This window comes from Stomoxys calcitrans, chromosome 4, assembly GCF_963082655.1.
Source record: "Stomoxys calcitrans chromosome 4, idStoCalc2.1, whole genome shotgun sequence".
NCBI classification, from domain to species: Eukaryota; Metazoa; Arthropoda; class Insecta; order Diptera; family Muscidae; genus Stomoxys; species Stomoxys calcitrans.
In genome coordinates, this window is record NC_081555.1 from 136,263,561 (window position 1) to 136,287,729 (window position 24,169).

Genomic DNA, 24,169 nt, shown 5'->3' on the forward strand with positions numbered 1-24,169 from the left:
TAAAATAGTTCACAAAAACTAGCATTTATGTACCTTTGCTATGGCTAACATCATTAAGCACAAGGCGACATTCACAATGGCAACAACAACAAAACTTTAAGCACTACTTACCACTTTCCTTCAAAAGTTCTTTCAATGTTTTATACACCGATCACGTGATTACCCAAACACACGACGACGACTTGATATGCGAAACGACCGAAGTGCAAATGATTTCATTCATTGTTAGAATTTGCAAGTTACACCTGTGTGTGTGTCTTCTTGTTTAATTCCAACATCCCCCACCATTCAACTAAAGAAGATTCAATGAAACTTCCTAATAAGGCGCGCAAAAATTCACTAACACACAAGAAGAGAACTTTTCATTGATATATTCACTTTGAGCCAACCGTAACACGAGACTATTGAAACAACAAAGAAAACAACAACAATTTGACATTGACAATGCTGCTTTTATTATGTTGTAAGTGAGAGGGAGAACAAATAGTGCAAACAAACCAGCAATCAATACCTTGGTTTGTGTGTGTATAGGCTCGTTCTTTTTCTTTGCTGCTGCATAAAAAAACAATTTCGCCTGCAATATATGTATGTAGGTATTTTTTTTACTGCGATTTCTCACGCTTTTGAATATTTCAAGGGCTAATGTCACTGTATTTTGCACTAATGTTTGTTTATTCACTGTTATTAAGAATATTTAATCGAAAACCATTGCACTTTTTAACCGTTTTACACAACTGCGACGAAAACGCGACCGAACTCTAACGCAATTGGCACAAACTAACAGTACTAAGTACAAATATTGGACGACATCAAGTTTTGTAGACTTTTAAGGATGAGAGGGAGAGTAACTTTACAATTGCAAAATAATGCGGTAATTCTCATCTATTGGCAGTAAGTGAATGAGGTTCAAATCAAAACAAAGGCCCATATATGGCGATTCACCAATAAAATGCGTTGCTCTTTAGCTTTACCCCTTGAGTGTTATTGTTTTGGGTTTGACCATCGTTTATGACATTAATAGACGATGGTGTTGGAAAATGGAAATTTGTGTCAAAAATATGATGATGAAATGAGGAACGATGTTGTCAGATATGGGCAAAGTTCGCCAAAAAGGGTTTTTGTTTTGTGATCGCCGTACCCCAAATGAGAATAACCCCAATAGTAGTGCGGGGATTTTGATGGTGAAAAAAAATAAAAAATGGGATTTACTCGAAGAAATTACATCAGCAAATTTTTAAAATTGATTTTCTTTTTGGCAAAAATGTATGCAAATTAAACTTAAGCTGAGTATTCTGTTCAGCCTCTTAGGCGGAATGCTGTCAAACTTCATATAAAAAAACGTCGCCGAAACGCTGGAGGAAAATATATGAAAAAGTAATACTCTGTGAGGAAGATGGCAAAAATAATTTTTAGTGGCAACGCTTGACATCATTGTCGGCATAACTTTTGTTTTATTGGTTTCAATGGTTCGTTTTTTCTTTTTGTTATTTTATTTATATGCGAAAAAAAAAATAACAAAACCATAACTGCAGATAAAAAACGTCATTTGGTATGAAACTGAAAAAAATCATAACTGTCAATTTCGCTCGTGGAACAACTAAAAATTTCCGCGACTATTGTGAAAGCAGAATAGAATAGCAATCCTTAAAGCCTAGTATTGACTTCGACTTTTCGCGCGAAAAATTGTCAAAACGCACTATAAAAAAAATAGTGACGAAGATAATGCGAACACATTCCGTACAAGTGGTACTTGAATTCTATGAACAAAATAGCAGCGACATGTCGCTGCATCAGAATAAATTTCACACAATATTAAATTGCAAATCATGGCGAAACAATTAAAGGTGGTCTCATTTGTACAACAACCACAAATCATATGGTGTAATACGCCATCTTGCCATCAAGCTGATCGTCGTTTTGCCAACACACTCAAACAAATTTTTTGTGCGTGCATGAACGGAGAATATGCGAGAAAGTAGATAACAACAAAGAGAATGCAAACAAAAATCTGACATCTCAATACCGTCGAACCTGGCCGGCTGCTATGAGCTGTTCGCGTGAGACCACCTTTTTAAATCCGCCTTGATTGCAAATGTAATTAAATGCTCACGAAATGGGCCGTGCTTCAATACTATTGCCTTGGTTGTGTATTGTTGTTTGACTTTTGTGTGTGTTCTGACAACGAAAAGAGTCCGTCGGATTTTACAAAAATTTAATACGCATTTTCGCTGTGAATGAAGTCAATACTAGGCTTAAGGCTCTAGTACATGACAAGTAGTTGTCTTATGACATGTCAAATTAACCACATGTTGAGCTGCTCATGTTGTGTGATACCAACGAAACTAACATATGGCAAATCTCTTTTCAGAATAGCGCATGTAATTTTTTTCGGTTAGAGCGTGCTCTATTCCTTCTGACAAAAACAAAAAGAAATCAGCTGTTTTTGTTGTCAGTCGAATAAAAGCAATCCAAAAATAAATTGTTTTCATAAATTTATGATTTTACGATGAGAAAGGTGGTTTTTCGCAACTTTAAAAATTCGTACACATAAAAGAAAATCAGATCTGCTCACATTTTAGGTTATGTCATACGAAAATAACATTAAGGTGTGATAGGAAAACTTAGGAATCGTATGTAAATTGAGAAACATTTTCTATTACATGTGCATACAAAAAGTGACATGTCATAAGACATCTACAAGCCGTGTAATAACGCCTTTAATTGGCAGTGTCACATTCAGAAGCGTACTGAGAAGGCTCACAGATGTTGGGCACTATGTAGATGGGCCGTAGGCTCAAAATGGGGCCCGAATCCAAGGATAGTCCACTGGCACTACAGCAGCGTGATTAGATCAATACTTACGTACGCCTCAGTAGTTTGGTGATGAAGAAAAAGTGCAACATAAGGACCATACAACAGGTGCAGAGAACATGTTGTCTAGGCTTAGGTGGAGCGATAAGGACCACGACCACTAGGGCACTGGAGACTATTCTAGATTTCCGACCCTTTGAGATACAGATTAAGTGTGAGGCAGCCACTGCGGCTATGAGACTTAAGGCGATGGGAGAATTTATTGCGGATAGTGGTTTAAATGAGGCGGCGATAAGAAACCTAGAAGGTTGGGAAGAGGTTTCCGATCAGATACCTGAGACGACACTTGAGTTCGAGATCTAGCTGCCAATGACGCAGTCTTGGACTGACGGTATTTTGGTGTTGTCAACAAGGATGGATCAAAGCTAGAGGACAGAGTGGGCCTGGGGGTCAACATTCAGAACCCAGGGACTGAAATCTGTTTTAGACTGCCTGACCATAATAGGGTCGTGCAAGCGGAGATCCTTGCGATCACGGATGGATTAATGCTAGAGGACAGAGTGGGCCTGGGGGTCTACATTGAAAACCCAGGGACTGGGAACTGTTTTAGACTTTACGGACACTAAAATTCCGAAAAACTGATGCGAATATTAATCAGCCCCATGCCAATATGGACATACACCTTAGCCTATAATCGGCTTGTTTTGCGCTTTAAATACTAAAAAACAACCTCGAAAAAGAAAATTTTAAGTAAGGAATTCCGTGCTACTTACAAAATCCCTTATTATTTTCCACACCACTCCCCAAAGTTGGTTCATGTCTGGTATTGTGTCCCCACCACGTCGCTGGCATGTTGGCATAGACCATAGACTTGGCGAAGCCACAGAGGAAATAGTCTAACGGCGTTAAAACGCACGACCAAGGCGGCAAATCGACTGGTTCATGAGATAACACGTTCCCCAAACTTGACTTCCAACACCGCTCTGTATGTGAGAAACTACCTGTATACTCAGTTATGTATAAAGTCCAACCTAGGTGGCCCAATTGAGTATGTTTTTGTTGAGGTGTCTGCTGCCGATAACAAGCTTCTAGTGGGGTGCGTTTATAGACCGAACAACAGTACGGATACGCGAGATTTTTTCTCTTTCCTTGAACCTTTCTCTCTCTCTCTCTTGCTTACTCAGAAATTGTGGTTGCTGGGGACTTCAACTCTAACGCTTTACAGGACAAGGGCTTGACGTTTGAAATGTCTTCCTTGGGCTTTTGTCTGTCAATTCAATAATTCCCACGCATTTTTCCGCATCCTCCAGCACGCTTCTCGATTAGTGACACTTCTAAAGCCCTCCTATACGACCAACTGTCCTTTCCATGTTTTTTGAACCATGACTTGCTCGTTTCATGTTACGAATTTGAGCTCTCTAGGACTAGTGAAACTTATTCATATAGCGATTTTGCCAGTATCGACTATGATTATTTGCTTTCGAGTGGCGTGCTTATCGACTGGGATGTGATATTCCGTAGGGAAACTATCGATGAAAAAACTGACATTCTACAGAGGAATATCCGTGAACTACCACTCAAGACTAGAGAAGTGTCCTCCAGAACGAAACCGTGGTTCTCCAGGGATATTCGTTCGGCTATTCACGAGAGGAATATATCGCATCGCAGGTAGAGACGTTTCAGGACGCCTGACTTACACGATGCCTTTCGCTCAGCAAGAGACCACGTCAATTAGTAAGATTAAGATAGCCACGAAAGACTACTATTACAGACTCTTTACTTCTCCAATAGGCTCCAAGAGAACTTGGAAGGTTATTCGAGACATAGGAATTGGGAAAGATACTAATAGAAGATCAAGAAACTAGGACATCAATGGGCTTAATGATGCCTTTGTTAATGTCCCACAGATCCCAGTCGAACCCAAGAAAGACTTCTATTACAGATTCTTTACTTCTGCAATAGGCTGCAACAGAACTTGGAAGATTATTCGAGACATTGGAATTGGGAAAGATACTACTAAATGTTCAAGAAACTTAATGATGCCTTTGTTAATGTCCCACAGATCCCAGTCAATCCCAGTTTCTAAGGCTTCAATGTTTCCCCCTCTCGATGACGACTCTGGTTTTGGCTTCAGCTGTATTGGTTCCGCCAATGTTTTTGAGTGTGTCGCCTAACGCTGTCGGATCGGATGGTATTGATCCTAGATTTGAAAGCCTCTTGCTCCCCCTTATTATTTCTCATGTAACCTATATTTTCAATAGAATTTTGACCACGAGTTATTTTGCATTAGTGTGGAAGCATGTCAAGGTCATACCACTGCCTAAGAATTCCAAGGAATATAGGCCAATTGCGATTCTTTGTTACTTGTCAAAGGTGTTTGAGAAATATGTAGCTGTATTTGCAAATGTCGTCTTTAGTCAACGAGAACTTTTTGTTATCTGTAAGACAATCCGGGTTTCTTCCTAACCACAGCTACATAACTGCCTTGTCAGAGGTCACTGAGAGGATCAGGGTCAATTTGGAAAATGACAAGATAAATTTACTAATTCTAAGGCATTTGACACTGTGGATCATTCCTTGTTATGTGATGAGACATCTTTACAATTTTTCTTCTACGTCCGTTCGTCTTATTTTGTCGTACCTGTCACACCGCACTCAGTCCGTTAGTTATAAGTCTTCCGCATCGTCGCATCTGCTTGTTTTAAAAGGTCTTTCTCAGAGATCAAATCTGGGTCCTCTTCTCTTTTCATTGTACAGTAAGGATTCGGCGAGTCAAATGTCTTATTGTGAGGCACATATGTACGCTGACGATGTACAAATATGTATCGGCAGTCCGAGGGATGAGATTGCTGAAAACATACGTCTGCTTAATCATGATCTGTCAAGAGTCAGCACATGGGCGAAAGCCAATGGCCCGTGTCTCAACCCTGTAGTCCAAGGTAGTTGTTATCAAAAACAGGCTGTCTCGTTTTTCATGTGAAGTCGGTATATACATATAAACGACGCTAGTTTGGAAATCGTTCCTCATGCAAATAACTTGGGTGTGGTTATTAATAGCACTCCGATCTGGAGTAATCATATCGTCTCTGTCGTTGGTCAGGGATATTCGAAATTGCGTGTTCTCTGGGCCACTCAGTCTGTTACTCTGCTGCGGATTATCTTGTTCCTGGCTTTCTCTACGGCTGTGAGTTGTTTGATAATTGCGACCCGGTAAGTAGACGTAAGCTTAACACCTTTTTTAATAGCGTTACTCGTTATGTATTTGGCTTGAGACGGCGCGACTCCATCTCTGAATACTCTTTATCCCTGTATGGCGTCTCCTTACAGCACTTGTACTTACTTTCCTGCACAAACTGATCTGCACGCAAGCACCACAATATCTGTATGGCGGGGTGACCGCCAACACTTCGATCTGATTTTGTATGCCAGATTCGTAATCTACTTCCGAATACCTTCTTTTGAGACCCGATTCGATTTGTCTGCTTTTAGAATTTTGGGCTTGGGTCGACTTTCTGGATGCTTGGAACCAATTCATATTCTTCTCCTCAATACCTTTCATTTGGTATCCATATTGTCCTTAACGGCCCACCCCTCTACTCAAGGTAAAGGAGTGGGGGGACCCTCTCCGGATATCTACCTGTTATAAAGCCTATTCCTTCTTCCGGACTAATTCGTAATCTACTCCCGAATACCTTTCATTTGAGTCCCATATTGTCATGCTTGTCCAATAAACCTATTGTAGGGTGTTTTGAGGTTGGGACAGCGTCCCCCCCGTTACTTGGGCTCAATTTTTAATACGAAATTCTTACTCTATTCCTGAATACCTTTCATTTGAGTCCCATATTGTCCCGTTCGGTCCACTTTTATTTTTGGGTAGAACTTTTGGGTTAAGGGGGAGGGTCCGTCCCCCCCTATGTATCCTTCCAGACCAACCTACACATTCTGTGAAAGTTTCAAGGTAATCGGTTCAGCAGTTTTTGAGTCTATACGGAACAAACAAACAAACACAAATTGATTTTTATATATGAGAAGAAGAAAAAGATAAGTTCTTTAAAAATTTCATAGGGCTTATGAAGATTTAGATTTTTGCCACCTGCTTCCTCATTCTGCGCCATAGTGCAACGTGAATGCTCGAACGATAAGGTCTTGGTATCATCTTAACCTAACCTATGCTGCCACTGGAAATAGATGTCCTGACTTAAAGATGGCGACAAACACAGATTTTTAATTTTCCCCGATTTGTTGTTATTTTTGTCTTATAAAGTACATACATATGTATGTGAGCACTGAAAATAATCGTTTTTAGTTGCAAATCACTTTATTTCATGTTGAATGAAGCGATTTGTATATAATTTTCATCTTAAGTTGCAAGCAAAAATTCTGCACTGCCTATTATGTCACCCTGTTACTCGGTTGCAGCCAAGGCGGATTTAAAAATGCGGTCTCACGCGAACAGCTGTTCGCAGCCGCTTCTTTCTCGCATACTCTCTGCTCACGTACGCACACGTATACACCCACTCACACAAATTGCTTTATGTGTGTTGGCAAAACTTCGATCAGCTTGATGGCAAGGTGGCGGATTGCACATTATGATTTGTGGTTGTTGTACAAATGAGACCACCTTTAATTGTTTCGCCATGGGTTGTAGCCAAGGCATTTATGTCCCCACTGGAAGATAGTTGTGTAGACGACACGATGGCGATAAACATCGATTTATCAATTTTCCTAATTTTTAATCGTTTTTGGCTAATAAAGTACATATGTACTGAAGTTAAACGTTTTTATTTGCAAATTAATTTATTTCATGGTGGTGGTGGTGATCTGTCAAAACATACATTTTCTTGCGTAATCGCAAGAAAATTTTCTGCAATGACTATTATGTCACCTAGGATTCACTAATAGAAGGTTAGGACACTTGCGAAAACATAAAGTGGATAGGCCCCATGTACATCATTAAGGATGTCAAATCTGCCGATTGAAAATGTCATCAAATACGAGAAAACGTAAACAAAGAATGAATGTAAAAAGAGAACAAGTTGACATCCTCAATGCCAAGTACTGTCAAAAAAAAAAATGTCAGCTGATCGCTTGGCTTAACCTTATTCAGTGAATCCTCTATGTCACCCTGTAACGTAAAGAAAATTGCATTCGAGCTGCGTACCTGCAAGCGAAATTTTCGGTAACGAAAATTTCGTTCAGGATATGACCATGAATTTCGTATGGTAACGAAAATTACCCCAGAGGTGCATACTGCGCTTTACCCAAAGAAAATTTTCATTTAAGTTGTGTATCTGCAAGCGAAATTTTCGATTACATTATCGAAACCGAAAATTTCGCTTAGCATATGTCGATGGGTATCTCATGGAAACGAAATTTTCGCCAGAGGTGCATAATGCTCTTTGATTTGTAATCAGTTCATAGTACAATTTCTCATACCCCCAATAAATTCCGGAGATGCGTTTTTGCATTTAACACCAATAATCATGACCAGCTTGAGACTAAGAAATATTTGTGTACTTACTCAAGAAAATTAATTTTAAAACTATACTAATGAAATTTCACGAATGTTTACTTTTTCCCCATCAAAATACCAAACTCCATATGAGAAAATTTTTCCCGCGAGCAAAACAAAAATTCCCTTTTTGGGAAAATTTTCCAAATCTGGCAACACTGTTCCTCATCATATTGTCGTTTATCCAACTTAAAACACCAACACACAAAGAGTGAATTGATGGTGGGGAAGAGCAATGTACAGAGCAATGTGCCCTATTCACACCCTCCCCCCAATAGATGAGATTTACAAACATTCTTTTGCGGTGCATGGTTACTCTCGCTCGCATCCTTCAAAGTCTACAAAACCTAATGTTGTCCCATATTTTTGCTTTTTGTTTTTAGTTTCTGCCAATCATGTTAGAGATCGGTCGCGTTCTCGTCGCAGTTGTGTAAAACGGTTAAAAAGTGCAATGGGTTTCGATCAAAGATTCTTAAACAGTGGTCAAGACAACGTTAGAGCAAAATATATAACATAAGCACTTGAAATATACACAAAAAGTACAAAATACCTACATTGCAAGCGAAAAGTGTTTTTTTTTTTTTTTGTCCAGCAGCAAAGAAAAAAGAACGATGCTTATACACACACAAACCAAAGTATTGCTTGCTGGTTTGTTTGCTCTCCCTCTCACTTACAACTTAATAATTTGCATTGTCATTATATGAAATTGTTCTTGTTTTTATTGTTGCCTGAATAGTGCCCGTGCTACGGTTGTGTAAAATCAATTTCATAAGATAACCAACCATGTGTGTTTGATTATTGGCTCAAAGTGAATGAATGTATCAATCAATGGATAAAAGTTGTATTTTTGTGCTAGTGAAATTTTGCGCCCCTTGTTAAGAAGGTTTATTGACTCTTCTGTAGTTGGATGGTGGGGATGTTGAAATTAAACAAGAAGACACACACACAGGTGTAGCTTGCAAATTCTAACAATGAATGAAATCATTTGCACTTCGGTCGTTTCGCATATCAAGTCGTCGTCGTGTGTTTAGGTAATCACGTGATCGGTGTATAAAACATTGAAAGAACTTTTGAAGGAAAGTGGTAAGTAATTCTTAAAGTTTTGTTGTTGTTGCCATTGTGAATGTTGTCTTGTGCTTAATGATGTTAGTCATAGCAAAGGTACATAAATGCTAGTTTTTGTGAACTATTTTAAAGATAAACATAGGTAGTAGGTACGTACCAAGGCAAATAAAAACATTTATAAATTTGTAATAAATAATTGCAATTTGCAATTCGTAGTTGACATATAAGCCGATCTTGAATCTTGACTTCTTGAGCGTCTAAAGGGCGCAATTCTTTTCCGATTTGGCTGAAATTTTGCACAACGTGCTTCGTTATGACTTTCAATAACTATGCCAAATATGGTTCAAATCGATCCATAACCTGATATAGCTGCCATATAAACCGGTCTTGGATCTTGACTTCTTGAGCCTCCATGGGTGTAATTATTATCCGAGTTGGATTTGAACGACGGCTTCTCCCATGACCTTCAACATACGTGTCAAATATGGTTCAAATCGGTCTCTAGCCATATAAACCGATCTCTCTATTTTATATCTTGAGTCCCTAAAAGGCGCAATTCTTACTCGAATTGGCTGAAATTTTACGCAATGACTTCTATTGTTGTCTCCCACATGCCGACCTCTGCGGCACGGTGGACTTTAGTTGCATTAGGCCCCTCGATACCTGTGCCGAGTATGCTCAAGATCGAATTATATTTGGATTTATATGGTGTGTTGTATATGACCCCATAAGGCCATGAGCCAATAAGAGCCTCTGTTATCTGCCGAGATTGACAAAATTTAGAATTGTGAGTAATTTTGGTTCCCTTAACCCGATAAATACCAGATGTTGATAAAATTTGTGTATCGAAAGCTCGGCGCGGCCGAACTTGATGCCTCTTTTTTTGTTTTATATTATTTTTTTTTTAAATTATATATTGTTAAATTAGTAATAACTTTGACAAGAAATCGCATTTATTTTGATTTAGTTTACAATTTTAATTGGCTGACAGGGAATTTGGTAGGCCTTTAGAAATTTATTGTCGAAAAGCTTTTTTTGTGTAGTGGCAACGCTGGTTGCAGCCAAGACATTTATGTCCCCACTGGAAAATAGTTGTGTAGATTACACGATGGCGACAAACATTGAGTTATAATTTTGCCTAATTTTCAATCATTCATTTAATCAATCTAATAATGTGCTTATATACTGAAGTTAAAAGCTTTTATAAGCAAATGACTATATTTCATGCTGCATGAACCTATCAAAATATAAATTTTCATGCGTAATTGCAAGAAAAAATTCTGAACTGACTATTATGTCAACCTGTAAGGCAAAGAAAATTGCATTCAAGCTGCGTACCTACAAGTGAAATTTTCGGTAACGGCATCGGTAACGAAAATTTCGTTTGTGATATGTCAATGCATTTCTTAAGGTAACGGAAATTTCCCCAGAGGTGCATACTGCCCTTTAGGCAAAGAACATTTCATTTGAGCTGCGTATCAGTAAGGGAAATTTTCGGTTACGCTATGGAAACTAAAAAATTCGCTTAGCATATGTGAATGCATTTCTTATGGAAAAGAAATTTTCGCCAGAGATGCAAACTGCTCTTTAACTTCCATTCAGTTAAAAGAACAATTTCTCATGATTATTATGTAACGCAAAGAAAATTGGATTCGGGCTGCGTACCTACAAGCGAAATTTTCGGAAACGCCACCGGTAACGGAAATTTCGTTTGTGATATGTCAATGTAAGGTAACGAAAATTTCCTCAGAGGTGCATACTGCCCTTTAAGCATCAGTAAGCGAAATTTTCGGTTACGCTATCGAAACCGAAAATTTCGCTTAGCATATGTCAATGCATTTCTTATGGAAACGAAATTTTCGCCAGAGTTGCATACTGCTCTTTGACTTCCAATCAGTTTAAAGTACAATTTCTCATTCCCCCACTAAATTCCGGAGATTCGTTTTTGCATCGAACATAAAAAGTAATGACCAGCTTGAGACTAAGAAATATTCGTGTACTTAAGCTGAGTATTCTGTTCAGCTTTTCAGGCGGAATGCTGTCAAACTCCATGTAAAAAAAACGTCGGCGAAGCGCTGGAGGAAAATAGGTGAAAAAGTAGTACTCTGTTTATAGTGATGAAAATGGCAAAAATAAATTTTAGTGACAACACTCGACATCTTTTTGTTTTATTGGTTTCAATGGTTCGTTTTTTCTTTTTGTTATTTTATTTATTTGCAAAAAAAAAAAAAATAATAATAAAACCATAAGTGCAGATAATAACGTCTTTTGGTAAAAAAAATAAAAAAAAAAATACTTCCAAATTTGTGTCGAAGTCCATGTAAAAAAATGTCGGCGGAAATAAAATAGGCAGAAAAAAAGAAAATGGAGAAAAAAAGTTAAAGTGGTAACACTTGAAACCGTTGGCGGCATCATTTTGTTTGTTTTATTGGTTTTAAGGGTTAATTTTCCTCTATTTATTGGCTAGAAAATAAATTAAATAAAAAAAAAATAAGCGTAGATAAACACATCTTTTGGTATTAAAATAAAAAAAAAACATGACTGTCAATTTCCGCTCGCGGAGAAAATAAAGCAGTATAGAATTCCAACCCTTAAGCTGAGTATTCTGTTCAGTTTTTTGAGCGGAATGCAGTCAAACTCCTTGTAAAAAAATGTCGGCGGAAATAAAATAGGCGGAAAAAAAGGAAATGGCAAAAAAGGTTAAAGTGGCAACACTTGAAACCGTTTGCGGCATCATTTTGTTTGTTTTATTGGTTTTAAAGGTTAATTTTCCTTTATTTATTGGCTAGAAAATAAATCAAATAGAAAAAACAATATTGGCTAGAAAATAAATCAAATAGAAAAAACAATATTGGCTAGAAAATAAATCAAATAGAAAAAATAATAAGCGCAGATAATAAAAAGGTTTTTTTTTGGTGTGGAGTCAAAAATTATTTGTTTGCTGTCAAATTCCGCTGGCGAAACAAATAACAATTTCCGCGACTATTCCAAAAGTAGCATAGAACACCAGCCCTTACTCATGAAACTTAATTTTAAAACTATACTGATGAAGTTTCCTCTATAAAATCACTAATTCTTACTTTTTCCCCATCAAAATCCCGAACTCCAAATGAGAATATTTTTCATCAAACACAACAAGAATTCCCTTTTTGGGAAATTTTTCCTAATCTGACAACACTGTTTCTCATCATATTTTTGTACCCAAATTTCTATTATCTAAGGTGTTGGATAATAATGGATAATAAATGTGTAATAACTAATGTGCCGTTAACAAATGTTCACCATCATTGAAAAACCAAAAACACCAACACACAAGGAGTGAATGGAAGGTGGGGAAGAGCAATGCAAAGAGCAATGTGCCTCATTCACACCCTCCCACTAGATGAGATTTCCAAACATTCTTTTGCGGTGCAAGGTTACTCTCGCTCTCATCCTTCAAAGTCTACAAAACTTAATGTTGTCCCATATTTTTGTTTTTTGTTTTTAGTTTCTGCCAATTACCTTAGAGATCGGTCGCGTTCTCGTCGCAGTTGTGTAAAACGGTTAAAAAGTGCAATGGTTTTCGATTAAAGATTCTTGAACAGTGGTCAAGCCAACATTAGAGCAAAATACATAACATAAGCCCGTGAAATATACACAAAAAGTGAAAAATGGAAGCACAAAATACCCACTTACCTACATTGCAAGCGAAAAATGTTTTTTTTTTGTCCAGCAGCAAAGAAAAAAGAACGATGCTTATACACACACACAAAGCAATGTATTGCTTGCTGGTTTATTTGCACCATTTGCTCTCCCTCTCAATTACAACTTCATAATTTGCATTGTCATTATGTGAACTTGTTGTTGTTTTCGTTGTTGTTAGAACAGTGCCCGTGTTACGGTAGTGTAAACCATGTGTGTTTGATTGTTGCCTCAAACTGAAAGAATGTATCAATCAATAAATAAAAGTTGTCTTTTTGTGCTAGTGAATTTTTGCGCCTCTTGTTAAGAAGGTTCATTGACTCTTCTGTAGTTGGATGGTGTGGATGTTGGAATTAAACAAGAAGACACACACACAGGTATATATCCACAGCTTGCAAATACTAACGATGAATGAAATCATTTTGCACTTCGGTCGTTTCGCATATCAAGTCGTCGTCGTGTGTTTAGGTAACAATGTGATCGTGATCGTTTTATGAAACATTGTATGAACATTTATAGGAAAGTGGTAAGTTATGCTTTGATTTTTGTTGTTGTTGTTGCCATTGTGAATGTTGTCTTGTGCGTTATTGATGTTAGCCTTAGCAAAGGTACATAAATGATCGTTTTTGTGAACTATTTTAAAGATAAACATATGTAGGTAGTAGGTATGTATGTACCAAGGCAAATACAATTATTTATAAATTTGTAATAAACCAGCTGGACAGGGCCCGCTCCTCTGCGCTTTCTTTCACTCTATTATTTTAAAAAGGCCTGTTCGGTGCTGCTGTTACAACCTTTCAGATATTTCGACCCAATGTGGATATCATATTGGTGCTCTATTCTCGAATTTCTTTCATTTGAGCCTTTTAATGCTATGGTCAGGTGAGGTTGATACTCTATTCCCAAAAACAACATTTGAGCTAAATATTGCTATAGTCGGTATATATGTGTGGTTTAGGGGAAGTTTATACGTTGAGACGTCCCTGAAAAACTTGGCCAACAGATGTCAGATTTGAGCCCCCTTTTTTGCTATATTCCACATATATGTCCAGTTTGAGGTTTATGTAGTGTGGGGCGACCACCCACGCACTAAGCCCTAAAAAATATGAGCATCGTGCTCTACTCTCAAGTTTCTTTTATTTGAGCCAATATTGCCATAGGTTTAGGGAGAGTTTATGAACTGAGACGACTTGGCCTCAAAATTGATATCAAATTCTTTTTCTACTATCAAATACCTATTATTTGTTGCCATAGTAGGCAAACATGGCCGGTTTGAAGTGAGTGAGTAAGCAAACATGACCGGTTTAAAGTGAGTTTTGAGGGCCACGATTTTGTTTGAGCCCTATAAAGACAAGCATTTTGAAGTTGGCTATCAAGATATTCAGGGCCAGGGGTCTCGTTCAGATGCACACAAATTGAATTTTTCGGTATTGGTTATCTACATTCAAAATAATTTTTCAAAGCTACCACTTGGGATACCGCATTTTTTTTAAGATCCGCTGGCCCTCCTGTGTCTATACCAATTTAAGGATAAAAAGTGTACTCTCCTGCCAAAGACCTTTTATTGGTGTCCTATTCTATCCTGATTGGCCTTAATTTTTTATTTTTAATTCCTTGTTTTGGGTAGGATGGAGGGAGGGTGAATGCCTTCTGACACGTCTTTTCATCGTCCTACATGAAAGTTTGTTGTTGTTTTTATTGGGAGGAAAGGGTCGCTCCCCCCGACGCTAAGACCTAAAAGACAATTAATTTGAGTCGTTTAATGTCGAGATCTACATATCCGGCTGAACGGCAGGACGGCAGAGCGCGTCCCAGATAGTTGAATCGTTATATCGACAATAGATTAGAACTCTACTGTAATCCCGATCGAACTACACGTCTTATTGAGGTGTATTAGGTGGGACTCCGGACCCCGGACTCTGTCTCAAATGTGTATATCAGATTCGTAGTCAACTCTCAAAGACCTTTAATTTTATATCCATTTGTGGCGTTGGAGAATTATTCCGTATTGGGGGTTTTTGAAGTTGGAGAGGGCCCTTAGACATTTCAGACCAAATTCTTATAAAACCAGTTAGGAAAGGAAAAAGTCCACCTAGTGCATGTAGTACTTTTTATATGTAGAACTTATCTCGAAATCTAGTCAGACTTTAATTTGCCAATTGAAATAGCAATTTAGAACCTTGTAAGATTTTCCTACCATAGGACAAAAGATTTAGATTTCCACATCTTTAAAAGGCCATAACGGATAAAAGATTATATGGGAGTTATAAATAAAACACCCCATGCCAAATTTTGTAATGATCGGTATAAAAATTGTGGCTTCTACAGCCTTAAAAAGCCAAATCGGATGAAAGATATATATTGGAGCTATATCTAAATCTGAACCGATTTTTATGAAATTTTGCACATACATTGGGACTTCACAAAAACTACTCCACACCAAATTTGCTAAAGATCGGACAAAAATTATGGCTTCTACAGCTTTAATAGTTCAAATCGGATGAAAGATATATATGGGAGTTATATCTAAATCTGAATCGATTTTTTTGAAATTTTCCAGATATATTACGATCAGTAACTTAACAGTCCGTGCCAAATTTTGTGCAGATCGGTTGAACATTGTAACTACTACGGCTATTTAAGTGCAAATCGGGCGATACATATATATGGGAGCTATATCTAAATCTGAACCGATTTTTATGAAATTTTGCACACATATGGAGACGTGAAATAAAACACCCCATGCCAAATTTTGTAATGATCGGTATAAAAATTGTGGCTTCTACAGCCTTAAAAAGCCAAATCGGATGAAAGATATATATTGGAGCTATATCTAAATCTGAACCGATTTTTTCAAAATCAATAGCGTTCGTCCTTGGGCCAAAAATGTAACATGTGCAAAATTTTGTGACAATCGACAACAAATACGACCTGCACTTTGATTACAAGAATACATGGACTCACAGACGGACAAGGCTATATCGAATCAGAAAGTGATTCTGAGTCGATCGGTATACTTATCAATGGGTCTTGCTCTTCTCCTTGTTAGCGTTGCAAACAAATGCACAAAACTATAATACCCTGTACCACAGTGGTGGTGCAGGGTATAAAAAGGGGTAATCAACTTCCAAACACCTTTCATTTCATACCCATATTGTCCCAATCGGTAAATATGTCCTGTTGATGGGTTTTTAGGTAGTGGGGCCGCCTCAGACACCAAGGAATAGATTTTTATATCAGCTTTTTACTATACATATAAATAACTTTCATTTGATATCCATATTGTCCCGATAGATTTATATGTCCTGCTGGGGGGTTTTGGGGGTTGGGAAGGCCCCTCAGGCACCAAGGAATTAACTTTTATGTCAGTTTGTATTCTACTTAGAAATTGGGTTGCCCAAAAAGTAATTGCGGATTTTTTTTTTAAAGAAAGTAAATGCATTTTTAATAAAACTTAGAATGAACTTTAATCAAATATATAATTGCCATTTTGTTTGATAACCTTTTGCCATCTTCCTGGCAAATTTAGTATTCCACGCTCATAGAACTTCTGGCCTTTATCTGCAAAAAACTGAACCAAGTGCGATTTTATAGCCTCATCGTTGCCGAAAGTTTTGCCATTTAAGGAGTTCTGCAAAGATCGAAATAAATGGTAGTCTGATGGTGCAAGGTCAACGCTATATGGTGGATGCATCAAAAGTTCTTAGCCAAGCTCACTCAGTTTTTGGCGAGTGACCAAAGATGTGTGCGGTCTAGCGTTGTCCTGGTGGAATATGACACCTTTACGATTGACCAATTCTGGTCGCTTCTCCTTGATGGCTGTATTCAATTTGTCCAATTGTTGACAGTAAACATCCGAATTAATCGTTTGGTTCCTTGGAAGCAGCTCAAAATATACCACACCCTTCCAATCCCACCAAACAGACAGCATAACCTTCTTTTGGTAGATATCAGCCTTTGAAGTGGTTTGAGCTGGTTCACCATGCTTGGACCATGATCCTTTTCGACTAACGTTGTTGTAAACAATCCATTTTTCATCTCCAGTTATGATTAGTATTAAAAACGGATCGAATTCATTGTGTTTAAGGTGCATATCACAAGCGTTGATTCGGTGTGTTAAACGAATTTCTTTCAATACATGTGGTACCCATATTAAAATTGACGCCAAACAAACAAATATAAATAAAATTTCGCGCACTTTTTTTCTAAAGCAAGCTAAAAGTCAACGCCGACTATATTACTACTATATTACCGACAATTACTTTTTGGGCAACCCAATACCTTTCATTTTATACCCATATTACCCAAAGCGGCGAAAGTGTCCTGCTGGAGGTTTTTGGTGGGGGTGGGGAGGCCCTTCAGACACCAAGGAATAAATTTTTATGTCAGATTTGTATTCTACATTTAAAGACCTTTCATATATTGCCCAAAGCAGTAAAAGTGTCCTGTTGGGTGGTGTTTTTGGTCGTGGGAGACTCCCCGACACCAAAGGTAAAAATTTTTATACCAAGTTCTCTACTCTACTCTTAAATACCTTTCATTTGATACCTATATTGTCTCAGTCGGTAAATATGTCCGTTCGGCGGGTGGGTTATGAGATAGGGCGCCCCCCAGGGTTAGTTGATCCAAAAATTTTATACCAATTTCGTGTTTTTGGGTTATCATGAAGTTTCGTACATAATTTCGCTTAATTCGGTGCACACATCTTCGAGATCTGGCGTTTTTGAAAATTGGGGAGGGGTTTTTTGTCATTCTGCTTGTAACTCTTCGAAAAAAATTGTTGTTAGACAAAACAAAGTATTCCATCCCTTGGTATTTAAATCGATTTAGCCATGTCCGTCTGTCTGTGGGAAGCACCACCAGCCCAAAACATTTTTTACCGGTAGAAATTTTTCCCGACAATTCGGAAGAAATTCTGAACGATGTCTGAACTCGTTGCGAATGTTAGCATGCTCGCCTATGACACTGAGTGCCTGGATTCGGATCTTGGCGAGAATATCGGAACAAAATTTTCAGTAGTGTTTATTTCATGCTGGTAACATTTGTGAGGAACTACACTCAACCAAATTTGTTATTCAAATCAGCAAAAATTTTTGCTAAAACAGTAGCTTTTGTCTGCTGACAATGGGAAAAACAGACATTACTGCTGTATTAGCAAACATTTCGTACTGGTATTTCAACTAACAAAATCTGCTGTTTTGAATACACAGCAGTAAGCTACAATAGCAGACAAATTAACTACTAATATTCAGCAGACAGTGTTTGCTATATTCAGCAAACTTTTTTCTACGAGCTTAAATAATTAAATAATGCATGTATTTTTATACCCCCCACCATAGGATAGGGGGTATATTCATGTAGTCATTCCATTTGTAAAACATCGAAATATCCATTTCCGACCCTACAAGGTATATATATTTCGGTTCGTTCTAAAATTCTAAGACGATTTAACGATGTCTGTGTGTCTGTCCGTCTGTTCGTTGGTGTATTCGTCAGTTGTAATCACGCTACAGTCTTTAAAAATTGGGATATTGAGTTGAAATTTTGCATAGACTCGTATTTCTTCTATACTCAGGTTAACTTCTTGAATGGGCCACATCAGACTATATTTAGATATAGCTGCCATATAGACAGATCTGCCAATTTTGGGTCTTGAGCCCGTAACAGGCGCATTTATTACCAGATTGCGCTGAAATTTGTCATAATGGGGTTTTTTGGGCCCGTCGATATGCGAACCAAAAATGGTCCCGATCGGAACATAGTTGGATATAGCTGCCATATAGACTGATCGGCCGATTTTGGGTCTTAGGCCTATAACAGGCGCATTTATAACCCGACATCGCTGAAATTTGGAACAGTGAGTTATATCAAGACTCCCAAATAATAAATATAGCTGCCATAGAGACCGATCTTCAGCTTTGGGGTCTGAAGACCATAAAGGGCGCATTTATTCTCCAATTTTGCTGACATTTCAAAAAAAGTGAGTTGCCCTAGGGACCTTGTCATCCGACCAGAATATGGTGTACATCGGACCATATTTACATATAGCTGCCACAAAGACCGATCTGGCGATTTAGGACTCTTAAGCCTATAACAGGCGTATTTTTTACCTTTTTTGCTAAAATTCACAACAGTGAAATTTATTAGGCCCGTCGATAGCCGAACTAAAAGTGGTACACATCGCAACCTGTTTGGACATAGCTGCCATATAGGCTGATCTGCCGATTTTGGGCCTTAGGCCTATAACAGGCGAATTTATAACCCAACTTCGCTGAAATTTGGAACAGTGAGTTATATCAAGACTCCCAAAATCTGTCCCGAATATGGTCCAGATCGGGTTATATTTAAATATAGCTGCCATAGAGACCGATCTTCAGCTTTAGGGTCTAAAGACCATAAAAGGCGCATTTATTCTCCAATTTTACTAACATTTCAAAAAAAGTGAGTTGCACCAGGGACCTCGTCATCCGACCAGAATATCGTGTATATCGGATCATATTTACATATAGCAGCAATATAGACCGATATGCCGATTTAAGTTCTTAAGACTATATCTGGCGCATTTATTACCGTCGATATCCGTACAAAAAATGGTCTAGATAGGAACATATTTGGCTATAGCTGCCATATAAACCGTTCTGCCGATTTTGGGTCTTAGGCCTATAACAGGCGCATTTATAACACGACTTCGCTGAAATCTGGAACAGTGAGTTGTATTAAGACTCCCAACATCTGTCCCGAATATGCTCAAGATCGGGCTATATTTAGATATAGCTGCCATAGAGACCAATCCTTAGCTTAAGGGCCTAAAGACCATAAAAGGACTTTGCCGAAATTTGAAACAGTGAGCTGCTTCAAGACCGATACCTAACTCAAATATGGTCCAGATCGGACTATATTTAGATATAGCCGTCATATAGATCGATCATTGTACGAACGCTTAATCATATGAACGGTGCACTTATTGCCCGATTTTGCTGAAAATTTTAACTGCTACCTGTACAGAGCTTCTCCGCACCTGAACCAAATATGATTAAGATCGGACAATATTTGGATATTAATACGGATGTAGTATTTTGGGTATAATGCTTAATCCGTTTTTACTTGTTTTTATAAAGATAAATTTTTAGCATACTCGATGGTGGTGGGTACCAAGGATACGACCCGGCCGAACTTTATTTTTCTTTTTATATCCTCCACCATTGGATAGGGGTATAGTAATTTCGTCATTCTGTTTGTAACTCCTCGATATATTCGTCTAAGACCCCATAAAGTATATATATTCTTGACATTTTAACTCGACCTAGCCATGTCTGTCCGTCTTTCCGTCCTTCTGACTGTCGAAGGAGTAAAGCTAGCCGCTTGAAATTTTGCAACAATGCTACCTATGGGTGTAGGTCGGTTGAGATTTTAAATGTACCAAATTGGTCGATGTTTTGATATAGCTGCCATATAAACCGATCCGGGGTCTTGACTTCTTGAGCCTCTAGAGGTCGCAACTCCTATCCGATTAGGCTGAATTTTCGCATGACGTGTTTCGTTATGACTTCCAACAACTGTCATAAGTATGGTTCAAATCGGATCATAATTTGATATAGCTGCAGTATAAACCGATCTTGGGTCTTGACTTCTTCAGCTTTTAGAGGGCGCAATTCTTATCCGATTTGGCTATAAATTTGCACGTAGAGTTTTGTTATATTTTTGAACAACTGTGTTAAGTATGGCCCAAAACGTTTCATAATCTGGTATAGCTGTCATATAAACCGATCTTGGATCTTGACTTCTTGAGCCTCTAGAGGGTGCAATTCTCATCCGATTTAGCTGAAATTTTGCATGAGGTGTTTTGTTATCACTTGAAACAACTGTGCTAAGTATGGCGCCAATCGGTGCATAACCTGATATGGCTGCCATATAAACCGATCTGGGATCTTGACTTCTTGAGCCTCTGGAGGGCGCAATTCTCATCCGATCTGGCAGAACTTTTGTGCAACTGCTTCTTTCATGACCTTTAACATATGTGTCCAATATGGTCTGAATCGATCTATGGCTTCATACAGCTCCCATATAAACCTATCTCCCAATTTTGCTTCTGGAGCCCCTACAAGGCCCAACTGTTATCCGAATGGACTGAAATATTACACAATGACTTCTACAAAGATCAGCATTCAATTCATTTATGGTCCGAATCGGACTATAACTTGATATAGCTCCAATAGCATAACAGTTCTTATTCATTATAATTTGTTTGCCTAAAATGAGATACTGCGCAAAGAACTCGTCAAATGCGATCCCTGGTGGTGGGTATATAAGATTCGGCCCGGCCGAACTTAGCACCCTCTAACTTGATGAAGAAAAATTTTTTGCGTAATTGATGGTGGGTACCAAGGACTCAATCCAGCCGTAAATTTTGTACCCTACACCATCACTGTGGTACAGAGTATTATAAATTTGTGCATTTGTTTGTAACGCTAAGAAGGGCAAGAATCACTTTCTGACTCGAATCTGTGAGTCCATATATTCTTATAATCAAGGTACAGGTTGCGTTTCTTATCCAATCGACACGAATTTTTGCACGTGTGACTTTTTTGGCTCAAGAACAAACGCTGTTGGTTTTGGTAAAGATCGGTTCAGATTTAGATATAGCTCCCATATAAAGGGTGATTTTTTTGAGGTTAGGATTTTCATGCATTAGTATTTGACAGATCACGTGGGATTTCAGACATGGTGTCAAAGAGAAAGATGCTCAGTATGCTTTGACATTTCATCATGAATAGACTTACTAACGAGCAACGCTTGCAAATCATTGAATTTTATTACCAAAATCAGTGTTCGGTTCGAAATGTGTTCATTCACCGTAACGTTGCGTCCAACAGCATCTTTGAAAAAATACGGTCCAATGATTCCACCAGCGTACAAACCACACCAAACAGTGCATTTTTCGGGATGCATGGGCAGTTCTTGAACGGCTTCTGGTTGCTCTTCACTCCAAATGCGGCAATTTTGCTTATTTACGTAGCCATTCAACCAGAAATGAGCCTCATCGCTGAACGGTGAATGAACACATTTCGAACCGAACACTGATTTTGGTAATAAAATTCAATGATTTGCAAGCGTTGCTCGTTAGTAAGTCTATTCATGATGAAATGTCAAAGCATACTGAGCATCTTTCTCTTTGACACCATGTCTGAAATCCCACGTGATCTGTCAAATACTAATGCATGAAAATCCTAACCTCAAAAAAATCACCCTTTATATGTATCGCCCGATTTGCACTTTAATGGCCTTAGTAAGTACAATTTTCATCCGATCTGCACAAAATTTGGCAAGGATTGTTTCGTTACTGTTCTTAATATATATACAAGGTTTCATCAAAATCGGTTCAGATGTAACTACAGTTTTTAACCGATCTGCACAAAATTTGGCACGGATTGTTTTGTTGCTGTTCCTAACATATCTGCAAGATTTCATTAAAATCGGTTTGGATCTAGATATAGCTCCCATATATATCTATCGCCCGATTTGCACTTATACGGCCGTAGTAGCTACAATTTTCAACCAATCTGCTCCCATACATATTTATCGCAGGATTTGCACTTATGTAGCCGTAGTAACAACAATATTCAACGATCTGCTCGAAAAAAGTAGGTTCAAATTAATTTTTGGAAGTGATTACGAATAAACCTTAGTTTTGCTGTAGGACGCTTGGTTTAGGAAATATGGCCGTTTTAAGTTTTCCAACTGAAAATTTCGAATTTTGGGAAGTGTTCACGAATTAACCTTAGGTTTGCTTTAGGACGCTTAGTTTAGGAGAGTTTTTAAGTTTTTCAACTAAAAGTTTTTAATTTTTAGAAGTGATCACGAAATAACTTTAGTTTTGCTGTAGGACGCTTAGTTTAGGAGATATGGCCATTTTAGGTTTTCCAACTGAAAATTTAGAATTTTCGGAAGTGATCACGAATTGACTTTAGTTTTATTGTAGGACGCTTAGTTTAGGAGATATTTTAAGTTTTCCAACTGAAAATTTCGAATTTTTGGAAGTGATCACGAATTAACCTTAGTTTTGCTGTAGGACGCTTAGTTAAGGAGATATGGCCATTTTAAGTTTTCCAACTGATTTACATAAAAATTAGTATTGCTGCAGGAGGCTTAGCTTAGGAGATATGGCCATTTTGAGTTTTTCAACTGAAAATTTCGAATTTTTGGAAGTGATCACAAATTAACCTTAGTTTTGCTGTAGGACGCTTAGTTTAGGAGATATGGTCACTTTAAATTTTCCAACTGAAAGTTTGGAATTTTTGGAAGTGATCACGAATTAACTTTAGTTTTGCTGTAGGACGCTTAGCTTAGGAGATATGGCCATTTTGAGTTTTCCAACTGAAAATTTAGAATTTTTGGAAGAGATCACGAATTAACCTTAGTTTTGCTGTAGGACGCTTAATTAAGGAGATGTGGCAATTTTAAGTTTTTAAACTAAAAATTTGAAATATTTGGAAGTGATCACGAAATAACCTTTGTTTTGTTGTAGGATGCTTAGTTTAGGAGATATGGCCATTTTAAGTTTTCTGAAAAGTTAACTGAAAATTGTGAATTTTTAAAAGTGATTACCAGCAGTTTTGCTGAACGTCGCTTGGTTTAGGAAATATGGCCATTTTAAGTTTTCCAACTGAAAATTTCTAATTTTTCGAAGTGATCACGAATTAACCTCAGTTTTGCTGTAGGACGCTTAGTTTAGGGGATATGACCATTTATTGCACGAATTTATAATTGTAGGGTAGGTGTAGGGTATTATATAGCCGGCTCCGCCCGACTTTTGCCTTTCCTTACCGGTTTTAATTTAAATCTTTTTGTTAATATATTTCAGACAATCGTAAGTGGACCTCTTATTGCTGCCTTTTGACTTATATTGCTAGAGGCAATGAAGGTTCGTCTTTCTAAGTCGGTATCTCTTCAAAGCTATGCTAAGGTAAGTCTTGTTAATTAAAATTTCCATAATTCAATAAATCTTTCATAGATTTAAAAAAAACTTTTTGTTCTCTTCAAAAATCCATAATCCATCAAAGAAACTGTTGATAGCCAGCCGTTTACTCAATTGAAACAAAA

The 24,169-nt window shown here is 37.8% G+C and overlaps 1 protein-coding gene across 3 annotated transcripts in view; it reads left to right on the plus strand.

Annotated features, from left to right (window-relative positions):
• Nucleotides 1-8,730: 8,730 nt before the first annotated feature.
• The window catches only part of LOC106094472 (tRNA dimethylallyltransferase), a 583,702-nt gene continuing 568,263 nt past the window's right edge, over nt 8,731-24,169 (plus strand). The window contains exons 1-2 of one of the 3 annotated variants that reach the window (XM_059367007.1): nt 8,731-9,406; nt 23,931-24,032. In XM_059367007.1, the coding sequence (XP_059222990.1) occupies nt 23,985-24,032 (48 nt within the window). In that variant the 5' untranslated portion in view covers nt 8,731-9,406; nt 23,931-23,984. Of the gene's footprint in view, nt 9,407-13,488; nt 13,596-23,930; nt 24,033-24,169 lie in introns of those variants that run through there. The other 2 variants (XM_059367008.1, XM_059367009.1) reach the window with 2 other exon arrangements.